Source organism: Chiloscyllium plagiosum, chromosome 18, assembly GCF_004010195.1.
Source record: "Chiloscyllium plagiosum isolate BGI_BamShark_2017 chromosome 18, ASM401019v2, whole genome shotgun sequence".
Classification (NCBI taxonomy): Eukaryota; Metazoa; Chordata; class Chondrichthyes; order Orectolobiformes; family Hemiscylliidae; genus Chiloscyllium; species Chiloscyllium plagiosum.
The window spans coordinates 19,597,238-19,622,334 of record NC_057727.1 but is presented as its reverse complement, the minus strand read 5'-3'; the positions used below and the strand labels follow the sequence as shown (position 1 = coordinate 19,622,334).

Here is a 25,097-nt window from a genome sequence, read left to right as displayed (position 1 = left end):
GCCCCAACACTGAACCCTGCGGGACACCGCTTGTCACCGGCTGCCATTCAGAAAAAGAACCTTTTACCCCAACTCTCTGCCTTCTGTCAGACAGCCAATCCTCAATCCATACCAGTAGCTCACCTCGAACACCATGGGCCTTGCTCAGCAGCCTCCCATGTGGCACCTTATCAAAGGCCTTTTGGAAGTCTAGGTAGACCACATCCAAACCTGTTGGACTATAACCTGTTGTTGTCTGATTTTTAACTTTGATAATATACCATACCATCACATTCTAAGGGCAATTAAAGTTAACTACAAGCTTTTCAGTTTTGGCCACCTGAGTATTTCACAATGTCATTAACCAGATCCTGGGTGACTGAAATGCAATTCTTCCATGTGTACAAGATATTTACTATTACACCACAACTTGAGTATTATTTCCAGTTCACAGCAGCCCCTTATGGTAAGAACATTAGAACGACAAAAATGTTAGATTAGATTACCTACAGTGTGGAAACAGGCCCTTTGGCCCAACCAGTCCACATCGACCCTCCGAAGAGAAACCCACCCAGTCCCATTTCCCTCTGACTAATGCACCTAACACTATGGGCAATTTAGCATGGCCAATTCACCTGACCTGCAAATTTTTGGACTGTGGGAGGAAACCCGTGCAGACAAGGGGAGAATGTGCAAACTCCACGCAGTCAGCAGAGGCTGGAAGCGAACCTGGGACCCTGGTGCTGTGAGGCAGCAGTGCTAACCACTGAGCCACCATGCCGCCCACCTATGGGTTGAAATATAACTAAAATTACACATGAGATTATGGTTTCAGAAAAAGGTCTTGGACTTATTTTCCTTTGCAAAAAAGGCAGAATATCTTGTAAAGGACTTCTGATTTCTTAAAAGTCCTGAGCATATAGTTAAAACTGTAATACTTGGGTGAAGCTGCAACAAGGAAGCAGATGTTCAGAACGACTACTCAAACCAACAAAATATTCAGGGTCATAAGAAAGTGGAATGCCTTATCACAATTAACTATTGATGCAGAGGCTTCATTAAATTACAAGAAAAATTAAGCATATAAACACACTCAAGTAGATAGACCTAAGAATAGGAAATGAGATTAGAGTACAGTGCTCCACTGCAAGAAATAGAATGACTGCTCAAAGGAAAACATTAGCAATTGGAATTCAACCCCAAGAACATTCAGGAACTAGCTGGATACTGTAAGGTCTTTACGAAAATAGAAGACATAAGTCTTATACAATCATGTGTTACAGAAGGATTCTACATCTATTCCATGCTCTGACTAGAACAGATCTCATCCTCCCATTCCAAGTATGATTCTAATGCACTGAAATTTAAATTCACCAGTATTCTGACATCAGAATGCTGGTGACAATTTTGAAACTGGGAAAAACAGAAATACTGACGTTTAAGCAGGTGAAAGGATAATGTAAATGTTTACTACCAATATATTAACTGCTGAGAGTGGTGGAAAGGTTAGTGTTCTGAGCATAGGGCTTGATTAAATGGTACTTTTTAAAAAAATTCTGTAGATTGTCATGGACTTAAATTTATTCCAGTATTTATAGTTTTGGTTTAAAAGCACAGTTTTTGCTATGTTTCCAATGACAGATCCCTTACCATTCTTCCAAAGGACAAGGGGAAAGCGCAATCATGACGGAGCAGTCCTTGGCTGTTGTGGCAACCCTGTACTGATGAATCTGTACGTACAAAAAAAAAATCAAGTCCTGGTCACAACTGATACTAAATCCACATGTTAAAGGCACCAACTTTTACAACTTCAGCTGAAAGAAAACAACTGCAAAAACATACCTCAGGTCAAACAAGTAAACAAATATGTGAATACGAATGCCAAATCATATGGCTCACGAAAGCCAAATAAATAATTTATCATTTTGTTGTTCTTCAGACAAAAATTAATTTAAAACTATATGGGAAATTGTAGAACCGCTCATGATTTAGTGCAGAGCCAAATTCAGAGAGGCAGAACATGAAAACACCATGTTGCATTATTCAGAAGTAATTGATGTCAGTTCTGGTCATCTCTTCCATTTTATGTAATCTACTTGCATGCAGTTTCCACGAACCAAATGTACTCTATATTCTCAAAGACAGACCAATTACAGGTAAATATTATATAGGATATTCTTCAGCTCAGAATCAAGCCATTTGGTGCAACCAGTCCATTATTAACTGCAATTCAGTTGAGCCTAATTCCCTCTTCCTTTTCCCTGACAATTCCCCTGTCGCTCAAACATTTATCTACTTTCCTTCAAAAGTACTGGAAATAGAGTCAGAGTCATGCAGCACAGAAACATATCCTTCAGTCCAACCAGTCCATGTTGAACATAATTCCAAACTCAGCTCGTTCGACCTGCATGCTCCTGCCCACATCCCTCCAAACCCTTGCTATTCGTGTACTTATCCAAATGTCTTTAAACATTGTAATTGTAGCCACGTCCATCACTTCTTCAGGAAGTTCATTCACACATAAACCACCTTGTGTAAACAAAACTTCCCAAGTCTTCTTTAAATCTCTCCTCTCACCCTAAAAACGTGTCCTCCCGTCTTGAAATCTCCCAGATGAAGGTAAAGACAACTACCATTAACTCTATTTATAACCCTCATTATTTTATAAACTTCTATAAAGAGGTCACATCTCAACTTCCTACTCTCCAATGAAAAAAGTCCCAGCCTTTCTTTATACCCAGGAACACCTAATAAATCTCTTCTGAACCCTCTCCAGCATAGTAATATCCTTCCTATACTGGGTAACCAGAACTGGACACAGTATTCTAGGAGAGGTCTCATCAATATCCTGTACAACTCAGCATGACTTCCCAACTCCTATACTCAAAAGGACGGAGCAGTGAAGGCAAGCGAGCCAATACCTTTTTAACCATCCTGTCTACATAGGATGCAAACTTCAAAGGATTGTGTGCCTAAACCCCTAGGTCCCTCTGTTCTCCAACCCAAAGCCCTACCATTAACTGTGTAAGCCTTGTTTGTTGCATTTATTCAGATTGAACTCCATCTGCAATTTTTTCAGCCCATTGTCCCATTTCATCATATATTTGCTTAAAATACAACCTCTGGCAATGAATTCCCCATTCACACCATTCAAGGGGTGAAGAAGTTTCTTCTGAATTCTTTATTGATTCCTTGATGACCATTATATATGGATATTTACATTAGCCTCTGGTTTTGCTCACAATCAATCATTCTTCAGATCTACTCATCAAACCCTTCCACAATTTTAATAAGCCTACTAGGATTCTTTTCACCCCACCCCAATTCTTAGGCTGTTTCTTGACATATCTACTTAATTTGTGATCTTGCTTTGGTCAACCTAGAGACAAGAACATAGAACATAGAACAATACAGCACAGAACAGGCCCTTCGGCCCACGATGTTGTGCCGAACATTTGTCCTAGCTTAAGCACCCATCCATATACCTATCCCATTGCCACTTAAAATTCGCCAATGATTCGGACTCTGCCACTCCCAAAGGCAGCGCATTCCATGCCCCCACCACTCTCTTGGTAAAGAACCTACCCCTGACATCTCCCCTATACCTTCCACCCTTCACCTTAAATTTACGTCCCCTTGTAACACTCTGTTGTACCCGGGGAAAAAGTTTCTGATTGTCTACTCTATCTATTCCCCTGATCATCTTATACACCTCTATCAAGTCATCCCTCATCCTTCTCCGTTCCAATGAGAAAAGGCCTAGCACGCTCAACCTATCCTCGTATGACCTATTCTCCATTCCAGGCAACATCCTGGTAAATCTTCTCTGCAGTTTTAGAACTTTGTTAGAAAACACAGATGCAATATCTTGTAGACAAAACCAACTCATTTACTTTGTAAAAGGTGTTAAGACAACAGTCTTAGACATTCTTCATTTTGAAAATTACATTTACATCCCACATTCCAAAGTAACAATAATATGAATGTTCAATTGAACTGTATAGCACAGCAGTAGAATAACATATGGACAACCTAACAATTATTTTTTTTAAGCACAGGACAGCCTCACTGTAGGCATGGATTATTTATCATTAACCTCCTTGCTCTGGAGCTCTCTAAATGCTGCCCAAGGGTTAAACAAAAAACGTAAAGGTTATGGGAAAGCTTTAATTTAAAATTACATACTTTACATACTAGAAAAATGAACTAAAAATAAAAAAAAACTTAGGTCAGATTACTTGAAATGTTATTTGTTTCATTAGATACAGTCTGGCCCACCAAGTTTCTCCCGATTTTATTACTGATGTTTAAATTGGTGTGATACAAGACTCAAATGTTAGGTTGATACAGTTTAGCTTTGCATATATGTTTATCAGGATAGATTGCTGAGTGCTTACTCACTTAAGCTTCTATTAAGATTTAACAGTTGATTTGATGGCAATCACTCATTTACGGAAAAGGTGCCACTGCTGACTTTGCCTTTTTGTTTCAATCTTCACTGACATTTAAAAATATTTTGACTAAAACAATTAAACTGATTTGGATAGTTCAACATCAATATCTGAACAATGAGAGAAATTCATCTTTTGTTGATGCAATTTGCATTTCATCAACATGTTCATGAAAAAATAATGCAATAACCAATTTTACCTTTTGGGCTGCATAGTCCACTGTTTCGTCATCTTGAGAATGAGAATCTGATAGACTTTCATAAAAACTTTCATTGTAAGGGCCATCTAAATGCAACCTAGTCCTGCATGGGAAAGAATGCAACAACAATTATTTAAACCAAAACTGTGACTAAACAAAAGATTTATATTAAATCATAATTCATGTTTTCAATCTCTCAAAAAACAACTAACTGCACAGAATGGAGCTTTCCATAATATCTTGTTCACATTGGTATCCATGACTGGAAAGCTGTGATGTTAATCTTAGGTGGGATTTTATGATCTTGACCTTAAACAGGTTGGACAGCCACATTTCTGTTCATGGTCAGTACCCACATGCAAACCAATACCGTACAATTAATTCTGACCAAAATCAGAATCCCGATTTTGATTGGGTATTGTTTGGGCTTTCCTTAGCAGGACATCCAAATCTTGTTAAACAGATCTGATCAGTCAAAACAAGGGATACTTAATAGGTAGACTTGAAAAATGCCTTTATACCCAAGCCATTCCATTTCCCTAGATAATGATAATATTGGTGGAGAGAAATAAGAAATAATTTTATTTTGATGTAGCAGAATCATTGTTTTACAATTTTCAAATGCCGTATAGTCAATTTTTTTAAAAAAGCAATCATGCAAACAAAGGTATTAACCATTAACACGGCACATTATTTTGTATAAGCTTCACTAGCTCCTGTCCATATTTTACATTACAAACTGTGAAAATTTCCAATATAATAATTATACACTTACTTTTCTCTGAACTTTGAGTGTAATCTTGAGTACATTATTCTCAAAACTTTGAAATGTTAATTGTAACTTAGAGATACTAAAATAAGCCTGTTTGAAAGCCTATTATTTAACTTGACAAAATTGTAACAAGATTAATAATTTAAGATTTATTATCCTACAGCACCCTCAAGTGGCCATATGACATGTAATCAACTAAAGTTTGTTGTGGTTCTGTTCGCCGAGCTTGGGAGCCTCCTGTGAAGCACGGAGGATGTCACCTAGACAGGGGACGAAACATCTGCAACACAAATTCCCAGCTCGGCAAACAGAACCACAACAACGAGCACCCGAGCTACAAATCTTCTCACAAACTTTGAACAACTAAAGTTTACAACAGAGCAAACAATGACCAGTAACATACATTCTTAGGTTTAATCAGCGTTGGACAGATATTACTGCTATTAAACTAGATTACTAAATACACGACATTAAAATAGCATAGGGATTCTGAATCCTAGTTCTATGATATTTCAGGAGTTAATTTGTCACAATGACTTTACAACAGAAGAGGACAGCGACTAGTATAAAATGCCTTTTGAATAAAATAACCAGTCATTTTCCAAAGATTTTGATGGAAGCAATATCATTTGAAATCTTTGCCACAATATGGAAAAGGTTGCTTTTGGAATTACATTAGATTTTCTGACAACATAAGCTAGATATGTAAAGGAGATAAAAACACCTGGTCGATAGAGAGACACAGAGAGAGACACACAGAGAGAGAGAGAGACACACACAGACAGAGAGAGAGAGACACACACAGACAGAGAGAGAGAGACACACACAGACAGAGAGAGAGAGACACACAGACAGAGAGAGAGAGAGAGACACAGAGAGAGTGTCAACTCCCATTCCACACAAAGGATTTCTCCTCCAGCCAACATTTTCTGGTATTGTAAGATAACAAATCTCCAGTTAATCCATCAAATGTTCTAAAAGTAAAGACAAAGTCATCATAGTCACCACCAGAGCACATGACACTTTCACACTAGAGACAGAGAGATGACTGGTGGGTCACAAAGCCTCAGGCAAGGAAGAAAACCTCTGCCGGGGTGGGAATTGAACCATGTTGTTGAAGTCAATCTACACTGCAGAGCTAACTGAACTAACTGATGTTGTAAAGTGTTGTTGAACGGATACATTGGTTACATTCACGGTACATATTGTCCCATCCCTATTTTCATTTACTTCTAGAATTACATCACATAACAAGTCCAGTTAACCTGTCTGTTGGAAATTCTTCTATATGCTGTTGAACTCTCAGGTACAAAGGATAGATTCCGTCAATGTCCATCATATCAAGCATCTGTACTTGAAGAATCCGAGAAAGAACACAACCTCTCGGCAAGCCAGAATTTTCCACAACATGAATACCTGGAAACAAGGAATCATTTCTGTATTACTGAAAAATACATTGTTATCCATAATATATTTTCAATAAAAATATCTGAAATCAGTTTTCAAGTTGGAGTTAGATTTTAATGGTCTTGCATCAAATGTTATGTGCATTTTACATCCAATCATTCATCCTAATAATTTAACTGAAAGTTTGTAACTCCAAGTGGAAAATGGACATCCTTCATTTCATAGCTATACTATAGGAAAGAAAAACACAAACATCAAATATTTTGCAGACTGTTAGTGTCAGTGAGTGGGACTCAGTCATATAGGATAGAATAGAATCCCTAGTGTGAAAACCGGCCATTTGGCCCAACAAGTCCACACCGACCCTCCAAACAGTATCCTACCCAGACACATTCCCCTACCCTATTACTCTACACATTCCCTGACTAATGCACATAACTGATACATCCCTGAACACTACGGGCAATTTAGCATGGCCAATTCACCGAACTTGCATATCTGACTGTGGGAAGAAATTGGAGCACCCGGAGGAAACCCATGCATACACAGGGAGAATGTGCAAACACAGACAGTCGCCCAAGACTGGAATCAAATCCAGATCCTGGTGCTGTGAGGCAGCAGTGCTAACCACTGAGCCCACTGTGCCACCCTCATTGAATTTGGCCAGACCCAGAGCCAAAAATAAGGTACATATTTAAGGAGGGCCTTACAATCAATTCACAGGCTCTTGCATCCATGTCTCTGCTCCAAACCTGTCACAGCTGCCACATAGTTCACAAACTCAACTGCTCACTACATGATCCCGGTGGTTCACAACCACCGTTTTGGGAACACCTGACCAAGAATATAGTAACAGTGTAAGAACAAATTGATACATCATTTAATACTGATTTAGCTACTACTGGATTCAATCTTTTTTCAGTTGTTCATGGAATGTGAACATCACATCAAATGTTTGGGCGGCACGGTGGCACAGTGGTTAGCACTGCTGCCTCACAGCGCCAGAGACCCGGGTTCAATTCCAGACTCAGGCGACTGACTGTGTGGAGTTTGCACATTCTCCCCGTGTCTGCATGGGTTTCCTCCGGGTGCTCCGGTTTCCTCCCACAGTCCAAAGATGTGCAGGTCAGGTGAATTGGCCATGCTAAATTGCCCGCAGTGTTAGGTAAAATGGGCTACATGTAGGGGTATGGGTGGGTTGCGCTTCGGCGGGGCGGTGTGGACTTGTTGGGCCGAAGGGCCTGTTTCCACACTGTAAGTAATCTAATCTAATCACAGTGTAATACAGTTGTACAGCATGGAAACAGTCCAACTCGCCCAAGCCGACCAGATAAACTAAATTAATTTAGTCCCATTTGCTAGAATTTGGTCCTTATCCCTCTAAACCCTTTCTATTCATAAACCTATACAGATGCCTTTTAAATGTTGCAATTGTACTAGCCTCCACCACTTCCTCTGGCAGATCATCCATACACGCATCACCCTCTGCGTGAAAAAGTTGTCCCTTAGGTACCGTTTAAATCTTTCCTCTCTCACCATAAGTTTATGCCCTCTACCCTGAGGAAAAAAAGCCCTTGACTATTCACCCTATCCATTCCCGTCATGATTTAGAAACCTCTAGAAAATCAGCCCATAGCCTCCAATGCTCCAGGTAAAACAGTCCCAGCCTATTCAGCCTCTCCCTATAGTTAAAACATTTCAACCCTGGCAACATCCTTGTGAATCTTTTCTGAACTCCTCCATGTTTGACAACATCCTTCCTATAGCAGGGAGCCTAGAATTGTATGCAGAATTCATAACTAGCCTAACCAATGTCCAGTACAAGGTAAAAACAATGACTGCAGATGCTGGAAACCATTCCTGATGAAGGGCTTTTGCCCGAAACGTCGATTTTGCTGAAGCTCCTCGGATGCTGCCTGAACTGCTGTGCTCTTCCAGCACCATTGATCCAGAATATCCAGTACAGCCAGTACTATACAGTCCAGTACAATGTGCAGCATGACATCCCAACTCCTATACTCAGTGCACGAACCAATAAAGGCAAGCACAACAAACACCTTCCTCACTATCCTGTCTACCTGCAACTCCACCTTCAAGGAACTACACACCTGCACCCCAAAGTCTCTTTGTTCAGCAACACTCCCCAGTGCCCGGCCATTAACTGTACAAGTCCTGCCCTGATTTGTCTCATATTTATCTAAATTAAATTCAGTCTGCCACTCCTAGATCCATCAGCCATCTGATCAAGGTTTCGTTATACTCTAAGATAACCTTTTTCACTGTCCACTACACCCACCAACTTTGGTGTCATCTGCAAATTTTCACCCTATATTCAATCCAAATCCTTATCATTGACAAAGGCTAAATTTATTGCCCATCCCTAATTATCAAAGGAAAATACAGCACAGGAACAAGCTTTTCAACTCTTCAAACCTACACTGTTACATTCACCCCCCTTCAATATTCAAACAAATGAGGTGATGCATTTGGAAGGTCAAGTAAGGTGGAAATTAGCATCCTTCCACTACTACCCTCTGCCTCCTATGACTAAATCAGTTCTGTATCCATCTTGACAGCTCACCAATACCACGTGACTTCAGCTTTTATAATAGTCTGCCATGAGGCTGTACCACGTGAACAACAACAACTGCTTTTCCCTCAATCATCTTTGTCACCTCATTAAAAAAACTCAAGTTGGTAAGGCATGACCTTCCTCACACAAAACCACACTATCTATCACTAATAAGTCAATTTGCTTCAAAATGTGTATAGAGCTTGTCCCTCAGAATCTTATCCCATAATTTCCTGACCACCGACATGAGGCTCACAGGCCTGTAATTTCCTGGATTAATCCTGCGAACCTTCTTGGGGTAACAATGAGAAGCTCGATTGCCACAGGTGTAACATTGCTCCCAAATCATGCCCTTCCCCAAAATTAGGTACAAGCCCTCTCTACAGCCCTAGTTATTTGATTCACCAGGACAGTAATGAGGATAACATGTTTTATTCAGAGGGTGGTCTGTATCTAGAACTCAATGGCAGTACAGGCAAAAACTCTCATAACATTTAAATAGTATTTACATGTGCACTTCGGATGCCAAGGCATAAAAGCTATGGACTAAGTGCTGGAAAATTGAATTTAAATAATTAGGCAGCTGCTTTTAAATGATATGGACACAATAGGTCAAACGCCTGTGTTCTGTGCTGTAGGTCTGACTCTGGACTAATCCCAGTGTTTAGATTACAGTGATGCTGGAAAAGCACAGCAGGTCAGGCAGCATCAGAGGAGCATGAAAATCGACGTTTCGGGCAAAAGCCCTTCATCAGGACTAATCCCAGTATGGTCCAATTCAAACACATCTCTCCTGAACAGTTCCCTTTTACCCCAGTAATGATGCCAGCGCCCCACAAACTAAAAGCCATTCCATCCATACCAATCTTTGAGCAATGCATTTATCTCCTTGACCTGATTTGTCCTATGCCAGTTTGTCCATGGATCTGGTAGTAATCCAGAGATTACCACCTTGGAGGTTCTGCTTCTTAATTTAGCTATTAACCATTCAAAATCTTCCAGCAAAGTCTCCTTTCTAGTTTACCAATCATAGAATCCTGACAGTGAGAGAACAGGCCATTCAGCCCATCAAGTCAACACCAACCCTCTGAAGAACATTCCACTCAGAAATGCCCCCTACCCTATCAAAATAACCCTACATTTCCCATGGCCAATCCATCTAACCTTCACATCCTTGGTCACGATGGACAATTTAGCATGCCCAGTCCACCTAACTCGCTCAGCCTTGGATTATGGGAGGAAACTGAAACACCCAGAGGAAACCCACGTAGACACAGGGTGAATGTGCAAACTCCAGTCAGTCCAAAGGTTGGAATTGAATCCGGGTCCCTGGCACCGACAAACATTAGTGTTGACCACTGAGCCACTGTGCTGCCAATGCCATTAGTAACATATATGCAGTAAAAGAATTGTACAAAATAGGCAAGTCAGAAAGTTAGCATATAAAAACAGCATAGAACGACCAAAAAAAGTTAATACACACTGAAAGGTTAGAATGCAAAGAAAGCTATCCAGATTATAAAAACAGCTGATCAGACTTGCAATGAATATTTAAAGGAAAGAGCTAACAAATCGACTTGGTTCTTTTAAGAGCAGATGAAAAATTAATAATGAAAAATAAGGAAATAGCAGAGGACTTGAAAAGGTATATTGTTGCCTCCATGCTAGAGGATGCAATCAACATTCCAGAAGCATCGATAAAAATCGGGAAATGGAAAGGAGGGAGGATCTCAGGAAAATGGGATATTCAGGCCACACAAGTGCAAGCAAAGAACATCTTCAACAGGAGAGGAAAAACACCTTCCACCCCTTTACATTCAATGGCATGATCATCACTGAAACCCCTGCAACCAGCATCCTGACGGTAACCAATGACGAAATAGAACTAGACAAGCTGGGACAAACTGTGTCTTCAAGAATAGGTCAGAGTTGAGGTATCCTGCAGCGAACAGTTCATCTCCTGACTCCCTAAAGTCTATCCACTATCTACAAGGCACAAATTAGGAATTCAATGGAATACTCTCCTGTTCAGCTCAAACACTCAAGAATCTTCACATCATCCAGGACAAAGCAACTCTTTTATTGGCCGCTTTATTAACAAACGTTCACTACCTCCACCACCTGTGCTCAGTAGCAGCAATGTATATATAATTTACCAAATATCCTCAGACAGCACCGTCCAAACTCACAACTACTTTCACCTAGAAGGACAAGGGCTGCAGCTACATGGAAAAACCACTACCTGCAAGCTCTCCTCCAAGCCGCTCATCATCCTGACTTGGAAACACATTGTCATGCCTTTGCTGTCACTGAGTCAAAATCTTGAAACACCCTAACAACATCGTGGGTCTAATTTCAATTGAATTGCAATTGTGTAAGAAAGCAGTTCACTACCACTTTCTCAAAGGACAATTAGAAGGATGGATATAGAATGCTGGCCCAGTGCCCATTACCCATGAATAAACGAAGAAAAAAAAAATCAGAATCACACAAAGTTAAAAAAAAAACAATACCAGGTTGTAGTCCAACAGGTTTATTTGGAAGCACTAGCTTTTGGAGTACCACTCCTGCATCAGGTGGCTGTGGAGTTTAAGATCATGCTCACAGAATTTATAGCCAAAAGGACTCCAGTGTCATGGAGATTTGATACAGTAAACGATCTTAGATTAAAATTTTCATCTCAATTTCATCTGAGGAGTAGGATAGTTCAATGTTTGGGGCAGGATCCTTCATCAGCTTCTCAGATGCTGCCTAACCTGCTGTGCTTTTTCCATCGCCATACTCTATTCACGGTGACAGTAACTCTTCTATTTAGTTCAAACGCTCAAGAACTTTAACACAATCCAGGACAAAGCAGCTGGTTTAATACGCACTACATGTCAAACACTCACCCCTTCTACCATCAACGCTGAGTCGTAGCAGTGTGTATCATCTACAAGATTGTGGTGAAACGGTTAAAAATTATGTCCCAATACATGTGTGAATCTAACCGGAATGGAGGTGTTGCTTAGTCCCGTGTGAATCTTATTACACACCTCCCCGTGTGAATCTTATCTGTATGTAACCAGAATGGAATGTGTTTTTTAGCCTTGCTCTGCTGTTCACATGAATGTTTATATCTGGAAAAGAGTATATCAGCTGGAAAAGTCTCCAGTTCGGTGAGTCTGCTCCGGGGTTACGTTTAACCGCCGAGCGTGGGTTGTTGGCAACCGCTCTACGAGAACTGACGGCTCCCAGTTCCGGTAACATGTAGAGTGAGTATAAGCCAGACCCGTTGTATGAGACCTGGTTGTGGCGACGCTGCGGGGAATAAAATGCCCATATTCTAGCAGACTCGCCTCTTGGTCGTTTGTTCTGTGTCAGACTACTCTCCTACGAACCTGACCTTGAGAATTTTTTTAAAACAAAGATGCACTGCAGAAATTCAACAAAGATCCTTAGACAGCATCTTCCAAGCCCACAACCATTTGCATCTCGAAGGACAAAGCCAGTAGACACATGGCAACACTACCTACAAGTATTTGATATGGTGCTACATCAAAATATACTGTGTCAGAGGCACTGTATTGTATAGAAGATTGCCTGGCTATCAAGAATCAGAGGGGATGTGGAAATAGGAATTTTGCAGGTTGGCAAGATAAAATGAATGATATGCAACAGGGATCAACGTTGTGACCTCAACTGATTACAAATTATAGACTTAAAGGAGGAACAGGTGCTATGATAGCAACATTTGTTGAGAACACAAAGATAGGTAGAAAAGTTGCAAAGATGGCACAAGGTGGTTGCAATAGGTACTAGTTAAGTGGACATGGATGTTGGAAATGAAGCGTAATGTGGGAAAATGTGAAGGCGTCCATTTGGCAGGAGGAATGAAAAAAGCAGCACGTGAAAAGGTGAAATCTTGCTGAGCTCTGAGATGCAGAGGGATCTGGGTGTCTTCACATACAAATTGCAAAATATTAGTATGAATGTAAAGCAAGTAATTAGGAAACAAAACCAGAAATTGCTGGAAAAGCTCAGCATCTGTGGAGAGAAATCAGTTATTGTTTTGGGTTGAGTGTTTTGTCTGGTTCTTCATAACCAGCAATTAGGAAATCGATATTATTAATCATGAAGAGAATCAAGTACATAAGTAGCAAGATTATGCATCAATTATACAGTGCACCTGCGTGACCTCAGAGTATAATACACAGTATTGGTCACCCTTATTTAAGAAAATATGCAAATGTATAAGATGCAATTCAATTAAGGTTTTACTAGACTAATATCTGGAAACATGCAGATTGTCTTATAAGAGAAGGTTAAATAGGCTGTGCTTGTATCGAGTGAAGGTTAGAAGAGTAAGTGGTGGATTTTCTTTTTTGAGAAAAAGTTCTGACGGATATTGACAGGATAGATTTGGAAACAATGTTGCCTTTTATGGGAGAATCTAAAACTAGGTGCTGAAAACTCATCAGGGGTACGCAAGATTGTGAATGGGAGGTCGAAATTTGATTTGCCATAATCTTACTGAATGTTTGAGCACACTCATGGGGCCAAATGTCCTACTCCTGTTCTCAATTCATAGGATTGTAAGCTTTTTTCCAATTGCTTATTATAACTCAAGACTGGTGACAGGACTGCAGAACTCTGATAGGATCATTTGATTATGGGATAATTTTGTACAGTGTACAGCATGCTGTTTCCAAAGTTTAGCATGTAATCCTGTGTTGTAGCTTCACCAAACTGGCACTGTATTTTTAAGAATGCACTGAGAAAGGCATGAGAAAGCAATGCCAGCAATTGAGGCAAAGGACCAATTCCATCTCCCGGGAACATCTGCCAAATGTGTGGTCTAAGATTGAGCTCAGCCATCATTTCAGGAACCCATACAGCCCCATGATCAGTGACACAGAATCTTCTCATTATCCACAATGGTGACAATTGATGCTGGCATGCTCTCTTACAATCCTCTTTCAGTCAGCTCACTCCACCTGCCTGATTATGAGGTTACAAACTGCTGTTACTAATAGCCATAAATGTCCAGTTTTAAGATGCCAGATCTGTTGTAACACTATCCTTTTTAGAATGGTGGCAGTGCCACAAATCATGCAAGGCCTCATTACTGTGAAGCAGGTCCATTGCCACCAAAACTGCGCAATGGTTACACCTACCAATACAGTCATGCACACAGAACTTTGCAACCGAGAAGTTTTTGGGGATGAGATCAAGCACAATTTTCCCTCCAGTTTGTTCTCTTATCACTTTCTGCCAGTCCATTCTTCAGGGCCTATCCAGCCCAATCAGCAGTGGTCATACCAAGTCAGTTCTCACAAAGACGACGACCTTCATCAAGTATATTTTGTGGCCTTACTACCCTCAATGTTTCATCTAAGTAGTGTACAATATGGAAGAGTACAAATTCATCAGTGGAGAGAAGGCAATAAGTGATAATCACCAGAAGATTTCCTTGTCCACATCTGACCCGAGGCCACAAGACATTAAGTGTCAAGATTTAACTTTAGCAGTTCTGCCTGTATAGTATTGTGCCACCATCACTTCTGGTGAGTCTGTCCTGCCAGCAGGACATTTTCAGGAATGGTGATGTTGGAGTCTGAGACATTGGCATTTGAGACATTGGCGTTAAAGACAATGATTTGTTGGAAATGTTGTTCAACAGATTTGTGGGACAACTCTCCCAATTATGACAGATTTCAGTCAGGACCCAAGCACAAACTGGGTAGGGGGTGCCTTTGTGACAAGAACCAGAAAAAAAAATATGCTGTGATGCCCAAGAGTACATTGCCTTCAACATGAACTAACAGCACTTTCGTGGCCAAAAGTTTTCTTTCCACAATTTAATAAGTCAGTAACATTTCATGTTCCTATGGAAAATGGTCACTTTCAAATACGAAGCCAAAGCTTAAATTTAGTGCAAGTAGAAGCAGAATGAAACAAAATCATACTGGAAGTATGAATATTAATCCAAGCAGCTGATAGTATACTGCAGAATAAAATCAGGGGTGACTTTCTTAGTTAATCTATGATATAAAAATCAAATTAAGTGAAGTAATCAATGACTTCACCATAATGAGAATGAAGAATGAATCTAACTGACCCGTTTGATGATATTTTGTTGGAAGCACACAATCAACATGCTTCATAATGTTCAAATAATATTTTGTGAAAATACAAAGCTCTGTCAATACATCAAGGCCTTTTTGGCACCAAGAGCACTTTATTTTCAAATCTATTAAAATACAACTTCTAACAACACTGCACAAATCAGTTTTCACAAAGTGTAACCAAAGATGGACCCAAGAGGTTACTAAAATCAAATACAGTACTGTTTACTGTTCAGGTAAATTTTGTGACTGATTGGCAAGATGCAGGGTTATACTTTCAAATCGGGTGCGGGTCCTAGATTTAGCTTATGCAGTTCAAGGTCAAAATCTCTCAAGAAAGACTCAATGCTTAACTCATTCACTAACAGTGCAAGCATATTTGAAACTAAACACAACTGTTGACGGCTAACCTGAACAAAACCTCAAGTTTTCACAGGGCAAGAAACAAATTAATTTCCTCAGCAAACAATGAAGCAAATTCGACACATGGGGGAAACACCCTTACCTATGGAATGAAAGTAGGGATAGGCCAGATAAAAAGTCAAAGCGGCTACTTTCCTTCAGTCCCCTGCTGATTGGGCCAAATTTTATAAGACATCACAATCACACTGGCTTGTTATTATATATCCTGGATACGTACAATATCCACAGATATACATTAGGGTAAAAAGCTGACAAAAATAATACTTACCATTTCTTAAAACTTCCTTGCAAAAATGACTTGCTTCACAGTGGCTCCTTTCCTCTGAGACGATTATTCTCTTCATATCACCAGTCTTGCAATTGTTTACGTTGCTCACCAAAGCTATTGTTATCACATGAATCAGTTCACTGATAACAGTTCTTGTGCACTGTGGTCCACTAACCACACCATTAGCAGGGAAAAAGTAAGCTTTCAAATGATTAGCTAGTTCATTCAGATCCATTAAGCAGTCCTGGTCATCCTTACAGCCAAATATTAACTCTCCATTCTTCATATATTAAAGTAAGGGAAGAGGGTTTGGGTTGGGGATGGGTGTGGGAGGGAGGAGGAAGAAGAGAGAAAAAAAAGATTGAATTACTCTGCAGAAATTAAGCCACATTTCTAAAAGACAACATTTTTCTAATCATACTGTTCAGAGATGTTATTCCACACCTCCGGAGCAGATGGGACTTGAACCCGGGCTATTCAGGGGTAGGGACACTACCACTGCACCACAAGAGCCCGAGAAGGTCAATGCCAATAATGGTATTAGTAACAGTGGTTAATACATCAACAGCTACCAAAATAATGTTAAATGATCAAACAATTTCCAGGGCATCACATTTGAGACATGTTAGGTTTCACTTCCTGAATAAGAGCAATTGCATTTTAAATGCATTGCATGTTTTGGTGTTGAATAAGACACCATGTTCAAGTTATAGCCAATGAAACTTGAATTAGAAAATATTGAAAACAAGTTTCTCCAAGAGAAAAATCATGCAAACAAGTGCCCCAATATTTATTTTAGTGAATTGTGAACATTTTCAACAGCTAAACTGGAAACAATTTTTTTCTTTTAGATGAACATGATGGTCAAAGCTGTAGTTTTTTTAAAAACACAAGAACAACCAAATAAGCACCTTTGCAATAGTTTGACAGTTTGGACACCCCGTAATTGTAAACAGTTACATAGAGGCAATAACAGCAGTTTGCACTAGATACTAAAAGGCTTAGACTCTCAGCGGCCTGCAGCACAGATAAAGGCCCTGTGGCCAATGAGTATACATTGGTCAAAACAACCACTATTCTAAACCTATTTTCCAGTATGTGGCTTATAGCCTTATAGCCTTATATGTAAATGGTATAATTTTATAATTTTCCTGAAATGAAAAAGACAGAGTATTTCTGTTGATTCAGAAATTTAATGAGATTAAAGTTTTGCCACGTTGCATTTCAGGGAAAACAGGTCATACGTAACATACTCAATTAAGGAAGCAGATATTATGCTCAATGAAGGAAACATTAGGAATGCTTCTCACGATAAAATGCTGTATGAGATAATTGACAAAACTGAATAAAAGAAGGGGAATACATTTAAGTAGAAAAAACTTGGGCCATTTCAGTACATTGAACACAAGTCATCCTAATTACTGACAAACAACCTCAGCCAGTGAAAATTAACTTACAAAAAGGAAGTCCAAATCCTTCAGATTTAATTAATTATTGTTGGAGCTTTTCTTAGTATTACAGTTTTAAAACACGTTGCCTATTTAAATCCCATCCTCTTCTAGATTTTGCTTTCTGCAACTGATTAAGGAGATTGGCACACTCTCACTCTGACTCAACACTGCTCGTAAGGCCAAGAATTATTAATAAACATACAATTGCTCACGTAGGGCTCAAGTGACCCAAAGTTTTGGAACAGCTGCTATACAAAGCTTTGTCCTGAATCTAACAGGACAAAGGCAAATTTAAACAACCAATAGGGGGCATTAGTTTGCTGATAATAGTAACTTCTGCTCCATTAAAGTTTAACATATAGAGTTTTCATTTACTGTTCAGTAGCATTAAGCAAAACAAAGTGACTGTAATTACCTTAAAAATTTTTAGGTTGTTCTGAGGCTCCTGTAACAAACTTTTCAAGGCAATGTACATACGTTGTTTATTCCTGTAAAACATAGGTATTTTAGAAAGTGGGCTACTGAACTTTTCTAGATATTTTTTGTCTGATAACTGTAGCTTCCCTTAGGTGAGCCTAAGCTTGTAAAAAAGCAAAACAAGACGTAAATGCAAAAAGAACTTGACAGGATGACCAAGAATTTATTTATTTTGCTCCTTCCGTGTAATGCAACACCCCAAGGTACATTATAAAACAAAGCATTATAAGTCACTTAAGTAAACATTAGGTCAGATGACCGCAAGGTCAAAGATAGGCTTAAAAGAAAAGTCTTAAAAAGGAGGAAAGTGAGTTGCAAAAGAAGACAAGCATAGGAAAGCAGTTACTGAGTTTGAGGCTTGGCTATTGAAAGCACTGTCATCAATGGTGGAGCAATTATGACTGGAAATGCACGAGGCACTACAATTCCAGAAGCATAAATACCTTGGTGGGCTCTGGGGCTGGAGGCATTACAGAGATGCAGACATGCAAGGTCACCAAATAGAAGGGCCTGGCCAAGAAAACATTGGAATATTCATTTATAGGAGGTTATGACAGACCTCAGCTGCAAATGAGCTGTAACAGAGGTAAAAAAATCAAGGAATGTTGTGGAGGTGCGAGTAGGCAGTTTTAGTGATGGCACAAAAGAAACTAAAGCTCATTCTGGGATCAAATCAAGGTTACCAACAGACTGACAATCTCAAACTGTTGCCTGGAAGGAGGCCTGATTTTGTAATTAGAGAATGGAGTTTGGAGTAGGGATCAAAAGCAATGACTTCAGTTTTCCCAATATTTAAGTTGAGAAAAATATCTGCTCATCCATACTGAATGTCAGATGAGTAGTGAAGCACACCTTGTTGTTGCCAGCAAATGGATGAAATAACACTGACTTTCAATAGGTTGTCAAGTGACAGCACATACACAAGAAACAGGATGGGCCATGAATAGATCCATGGAAGCAGCCAGATATATTGGTGCGCAAGTAGGATCCACAGCTGTTACAGCTAATTCCCAGGCTACAATTTGATAGACATGAGCCAATCCCATGCTGCTGAATAACAGTACAGAAGTATTGGAGGAGGAAAGCATGCTCAGCCTTGTCAAAGGCTGCAAACAAACTGCGATGAAAGTTTACCTTTGTCAGTCACATGTGAAACATAACCTTTTCTCTAACCCCAACACAATAAATGGATATGTTACACTGTCACTTAATATCAGTCATACTCAACATCTTCTTGAATGAAATGACCCACTGGATTTATTCACAGTGTTTACAAAACTTAGAAGCGACAGCATGTTGAAAATCACTACAATCAACGACATTAAACTTGCAATCGCTGATGTGTAACAACTGTTACTTTATTTTTGTTTATGCACTAAAATAGAAGAATGGCCATTTTAAAACCATGGATTGTGGAAGGAATATCTTCAAGCAGTATGCAAGATTGTTTGTAGACCTAGGAATGCATGTTGATTGGCTACACGCTGCTGGCCAAATTTCAATTAGCTTGTGTAAATATGACTTGTTGCAGATGCCGAAGATCATCAGCCTGACGACAACTTTCTGACTGGCAACTGAAAACCAATGGGTGTGAACAATACAGAGAGAAACCCTGGGACTTCTGGAAGTGAAATGGTATATGGGTCACTCTCTGATCAGTAAAACGTGAGATTAAAGAAAGTTGCAGCAAGCTGATGCTTTTAACACAAGTCAAATACTTTATTATTTGTGAACCAGTTTCTGTGTCTGCTGTGAAGTGAAAGAACGCAAAGGAAAAGCTCAGATCAATCAAGGATTTGGGATACAAAAGGATACCCGCAATCAAATGAGAGGGGGACAGAGAGCAGACGGAGGGACAGAGTACATGAATATAGTCTAAAAGTGCTGCAGTTCACACAGGAAACATCAAGTGCTGATCCAGGCACTGGTGAGAGAAGAATAAGAGTTGTAATCCACAGTCCAGCAAAAATATTTACATTGTACAGATCCTACTAAACGTTGAGAAAAGGATGCAGAGGCATTCTTCATGTCACTTGAGAAAATGGCAGTACAAATGAATTGGGCAAAAGACAACTAGACATGCAACTTAGCAGAGGAGGTCCGGCAGCATCCGAGGAACAGGAAAAAAAATCAGCTCGGCAAAAGTGAGGACTGAAGATGCTGGAAACCAGAGTTTAGATCCTGCTCCTCGGATGTTGCGGGACCTGCTGTGCTTTTCCAGCACCACTCTGATCTAAACTCTGGTTTCCAGCATCTGCAGTCCTCACTTTTGCCTATGCAACTTAGCAGGTAAATTTATGTTTCATTGTCAAAGGGTGTTGAGATTATTATGCTGCACTGAAGTAGTTAAATATGACTTAGAGCCTGATGCACCACAGGCAAAGGCTCAAGAATGTAAGGAAACAGAATTTAATCCAAACCTACACTGAATTTCAAAGGGTTAACAAAATTATTGGTAGATATGAGCATGAGAAGCTGAAACCACAAGTGGAAACCACCCTTCGAGGAATTACAAACTTCACTAACTTCCATAATAAGAATCCATGTTGAGGAAAAGATTTGCAACGGTTTGACAGGCACCAATAATGACTGATGATTAGGACTGATCCATAAAGCCAAACATTTTCCAACATAAATTTGTAATGGATAGAAAATAAGAGTGTGCAAAGAAAGCAAAATCAAGAGTAATGAATGTATAGCTGGGAATGACTCATGTTCTCTTCCTGAGATCAAAATGAAAGTACTGAGACTAGCAACAAAAATCAAAATCCGAGCTGTTACTTTTGTAACAAAAGTTGGAAGGAAAACCTATAGGAACTTATTTTCAGTCACGAGAAAGAATGCAAAAGGGAACACAAAACAAAAATGCAACAGATCAAATTGCAGCTTTAATTGCAACTGAAAGACTAGAGGTAAATGCTGCAGAAATACATACGGTAAATTGGATTATGAAGGGGCTTTAGGCTGGCGGGAAGATGACCCCTTTTTCATCGAATGAAGCCATATCAATACTAAGGGTATAGAGGAACAACTCTCATACTTCTGCTTTAATTTATTATTTATTTTTCCCTCTAAGGAGTTGAATGAAAGGAGCTGGTATTGGCCGATATGAAAAATTTTAACGAAGGTAAGTTCCCAGAACCCGATGGGATATATCCCAAAATATCAAGGAAGGAATTTGCTGGGACCTTGTACAAAACTTTGTTTCTTCTTTATTCACAGACAAGGCCCACAGAACTGGAGAATAGGCAATATTGCTCCTTTGTTTTAAGGCAACAAGGATAATTCTGGAAGGCCTTACATCATTGCTGGCAAAATTAAAAGAGGAGATTCTTCGAAACAAAATTTTTTCACGTTTGGGAAAAGTATGAACTTATTAGCGACAAGCAGCTTAGCTTTGTATGGGGCGAGGTGCATGCCTCACAAATTTGATTGAGTCTTTTAAGGAAATAACAATGATGATTGATAACAGTAGAATAGTGGATGAGGTCAACATAGACCTTAGCAAGGCCTTTGACAAGATCACAGGGTGCAATCATGTGGGATCTGTGGTGAACCTAAAAAGGTACATAACTGGCTTGATCACAGAAGACAAAAAGCAGTGGTGGAACAGAGCTTTTCTGGAGATCTGTGATCAGTGGTATTCGCAGGGATCAGTGCTGTGACTCCTGTTGCTTGTACTATAAGTGAATTAGTAAATTTGTGGACTACACAAAGGTTGGGGGATCTGCAGATACTGAGGAGGATTGCCAGAGGATATAGCAATAGATATAGACAGGTTAGAGACTTGGGTGGAGAAATGGGAGATGGGAGTTTAATCCTGACACAAGGTGATGCATTTTGGAAGGTCTAATTCAGGAGGCAAGTATGCAGTAAATAGCAGAACCATGAGATGTATTTACATAGAGAGGGATCCTCAGGTGTACAAGTCCACAATTCCTTGGAAGTGGCAACACAAGTGGCATGCTTGCCTTTATCAGAGTATAGAATACAAAAATTGTCAAGTCATGTTACAGCTGCAGAGAACTTTAGTAAGGTCACATTTAGAATATTGCACAGTGTTCTGGTCACCATATTACCAGAAGGATGTGGAGGCTCTACAGAGGGTACAGAAAATATTTACCAGGATATCACCTGGTCTGGAGAGTCCGAGCTAGGAGGGCAGACTGAAAAACTTTGGTTCGTTTTCTCTTGAAGGTTAGGAGACTGAGGGCAGACCTGATAAATAGAGGTTTTTTTTTTGTTGTGTCACCATAGTCTTACCAGATCATATAAACTGCTCTCAGAGAGAAGCGACTGGTGGTGATTTAACCTGAGGGCCACCAGACCTCAGCGAGGAACGAACTTGAGAAGGAGTGTCCTTAATGGTAACCTCAAACTGGTGATGGGAATTGAACCCATGCTACTGGTATCTCACTGCTCTGTAAACCAAAAATCCAGCCAATTGAGCTAAAACTATTTCCAATACAAAATTATGAATGGTATGGATAGTTGGAATCTTTTTCCCCCAGGGTAGAAATGTCAATGCCTGGGGACAAAGATTTAAGGTCAAAGGGGGAGCTTAAACAAGATGTGAGAAGTTATTTCTTTCTAAACACAGAAGGTGCTAAGTGCCTGGAATGCGCTGCTAAATGTGGTGGTAGCAGGTACTCGAATAATATTTAAGAGGCATCTTGACAGATGCATAAATAGCGAGGGATTAGAAGGATAGAGACCATGCAGCAGCCAAAAAAATTAGTTTAGAAACGCAATATGCATCAGCACAGGCCTAGTGAGGCTGAAAGGCCTGTTCCTGCGCTATACTGTTCTTTGTCAGCTAAAATGCTGGTAAACTGGATAGGTGGAGACTTTTTCCTGACTCCATTGTATAAATTTCAAATGGAGTGTGACTCGCTGTTTGGACTAGTGATTGTCGGGGCAATAAAGAAATTACCTTTGGATGGAGTTGCTTAACCTCTTGGGAATGATTTGGCAGAGTGAAAGTTATAGCTTTGCTTAGAATCACAAAATCCAAGTGAGGCTAAAGAGACAGAATAGTTGAGAGTACAAGTTGTGGGTATTTTCCATCATGCATAGTGACCACAGTAATGACAAAACAAAGTCCATTACCGTAGGTCACAGTAACATTAATAGGGTAGCTAAAACTATTTAAGAATGATGATAATTCAAAAGAAGTGCTTTGTAGGTCTACATTAATTGAGGCACAGAAAACAGATTGAGTTAACTAAGTTGGCACCAACAACTCTCACTAAAGCTGAAGGAGTTATTGAGCATTATGATGAACTCTGACGAGGAAGTGGAGAAATCCTCACAGATGTGTGAGCAATGAATAGATTGCCGTTTTTTTTCTGCAACCTTTGCGTATGTAAGTCTCCGAAGAACCTTGTATGTTTCAGTAAGGTTGCTTCACATTCTTCTCAACCTCTCCTCAAACAGCCCACCCATACCTGGTATCAGCCTGGAGAATCTTTTCTTGGGCTGCCTCAAATGGTAGTATATCTTTCTTTACACAAGGTGCACAAAACTGTTCACAATATTCCAACTATGGTCCAACTCTTGCCTTGTACAGTTTCAGCAAGACCTCCCTTTTATATTCCATTTTATTGGAAACAAAGACCAACATTCTACTTGCCTTCCCTGTTATGCAATGAACTTGTTCAGAACTCCCAAATCCCTCTGTTTGGTAGCTTGTTTTTTTTTCCCCATTTAAATAATATTCAAGGCAAAACTCAAGTTTGCTGGCAGTTTGAATAACCAGCGTGAATTATTTACAAACTGCAAAGATAAAGTACTTCAGTATCACAACACATAACTAGTGAATAGTTTAGGCAAGATATCATAGTTATGCTGATTGAACAAAGTACCTCAATCAAGAAATCATAAAAAATTCTTTACTGCCCATCTAACAGCTGATGTAAACGTCATGGATAGACAAACTGCACCTAATAAACCAACATTAAATGCTTCTAAGATTGAAATGAACTGTGTGTGGCACTTAGGACAATAAAGATACATGCTCCTCTGCTGGAAAAGAAGCAGGAAGCCAAAAGCCAATCCGCTCCTCATGGTTGATAGGAACTGGCATTCATTGACATATTTCTTGTGTCATTAATTAGATGAGAGCAAAAGTAACTCAGACATCCTATTTACATCGTTAAAAAAAGTGTGTAAATAGTTACACAATATTCAGTGGTACATTAGAAATCTCACGAAAATTTCAAAAAGAATTAACATTTTTGTAGTTTACAACTAGTTTGATTCCCAATTTTTAACATTCATAGTGCTGTCAATTTTGCCACAGATTAATGCATTATTTTTTTCCATAAAGATACATGATCATGATGCCAAGGTTTATAACATTCACTATTCAAATTTGTACCTCACCCTGAGAAAAGATCAAGGGGACAGTATTTGCTTATCCTTTTCCATTTTCCATTAGCCACCTAATGCAAAAGAAACATCCTAGTTAGACCAAACATCTCAAGTCAAAAATAGTAGATATGAGTCAGTTCCTTGAATAAGATAAATGTGTAATTTAAACCAGAAAATAATTCATGTTCAAAAAATGTACAGGTGTACAACAAAGAGAAGCCTGAATTACAAACTTTTAAAGTTACAGATGAAATACATGACAAAATCTAAGCATTTTCATTCATCATGTGTGGCAGACGGGGGTGACGCTCCGGGGGTTGCAAGGAGGGGAGGTTGGATCAGAGTGGACTGAGGAATGGTTGTGATTAATCGAAATGGGAAAGTTAAAATGTGTCAAATGTATTTGATCAATTGCAATTACATTGCTGTATTCTAAAAGCAGATTAACCTGTATAAAACAAAAGTAACTAACTTAATATAAACAGCTCCACCAAACAAAAAAAAAAGTCTGGTGCAGACGCAAGGTACAAATCCAATACAAAAATTTTCTATGGGAACATTACTGGCGTTCAAAACATTGTTCAAAAATCTTTCAATAATTTTGCTAGCTTATTTGGGT

General features: G+C 39.4%; 1 protein-coding gene across 1 annotated transcript in view; it reads right to left on the bottom strand.

The window, feature by feature from the left end:
* Nucleotides 1-25,097, bottom strand: part of ippk (inositol 1,3,4,5,6-pentakisphosphate 2-kinase) — a 91,771-nt gene that overhangs the window by 5,565 nt on the left and 61,109 nt on the right. The window contains exons 7-12 of the mRNA XM_043707887.1: nucleotides 24,491-24,549; nucleotides 18,045-18,117; nucleotides 16,179-16,458; nucleotides 6,667-6,817; nucleotides 4,630-4,732; nucleotides 1,630-1,709 (exon numbers count right to left, since the gene is read on the bottom strand). Of these exons, the coding sequence (XP_043563822.1) occupies nucleotides 1,630-1,709; nucleotides 4,630-4,732; nucleotides 6,667-6,817; nucleotides 16,179-16,458; nucleotides 18,045-18,117; nucleotides 24,491-24,549 (746 nt within the window). The remainder of the gene's footprint in view (nucleotides 1-1,629; nucleotides 1,710-4,629; nucleotides 4,733-6,666; nucleotides 6,818-16,178; nucleotides 16,459-18,044; nucleotides 18,118-24,490; nucleotides 24,550-25,097) is intronic.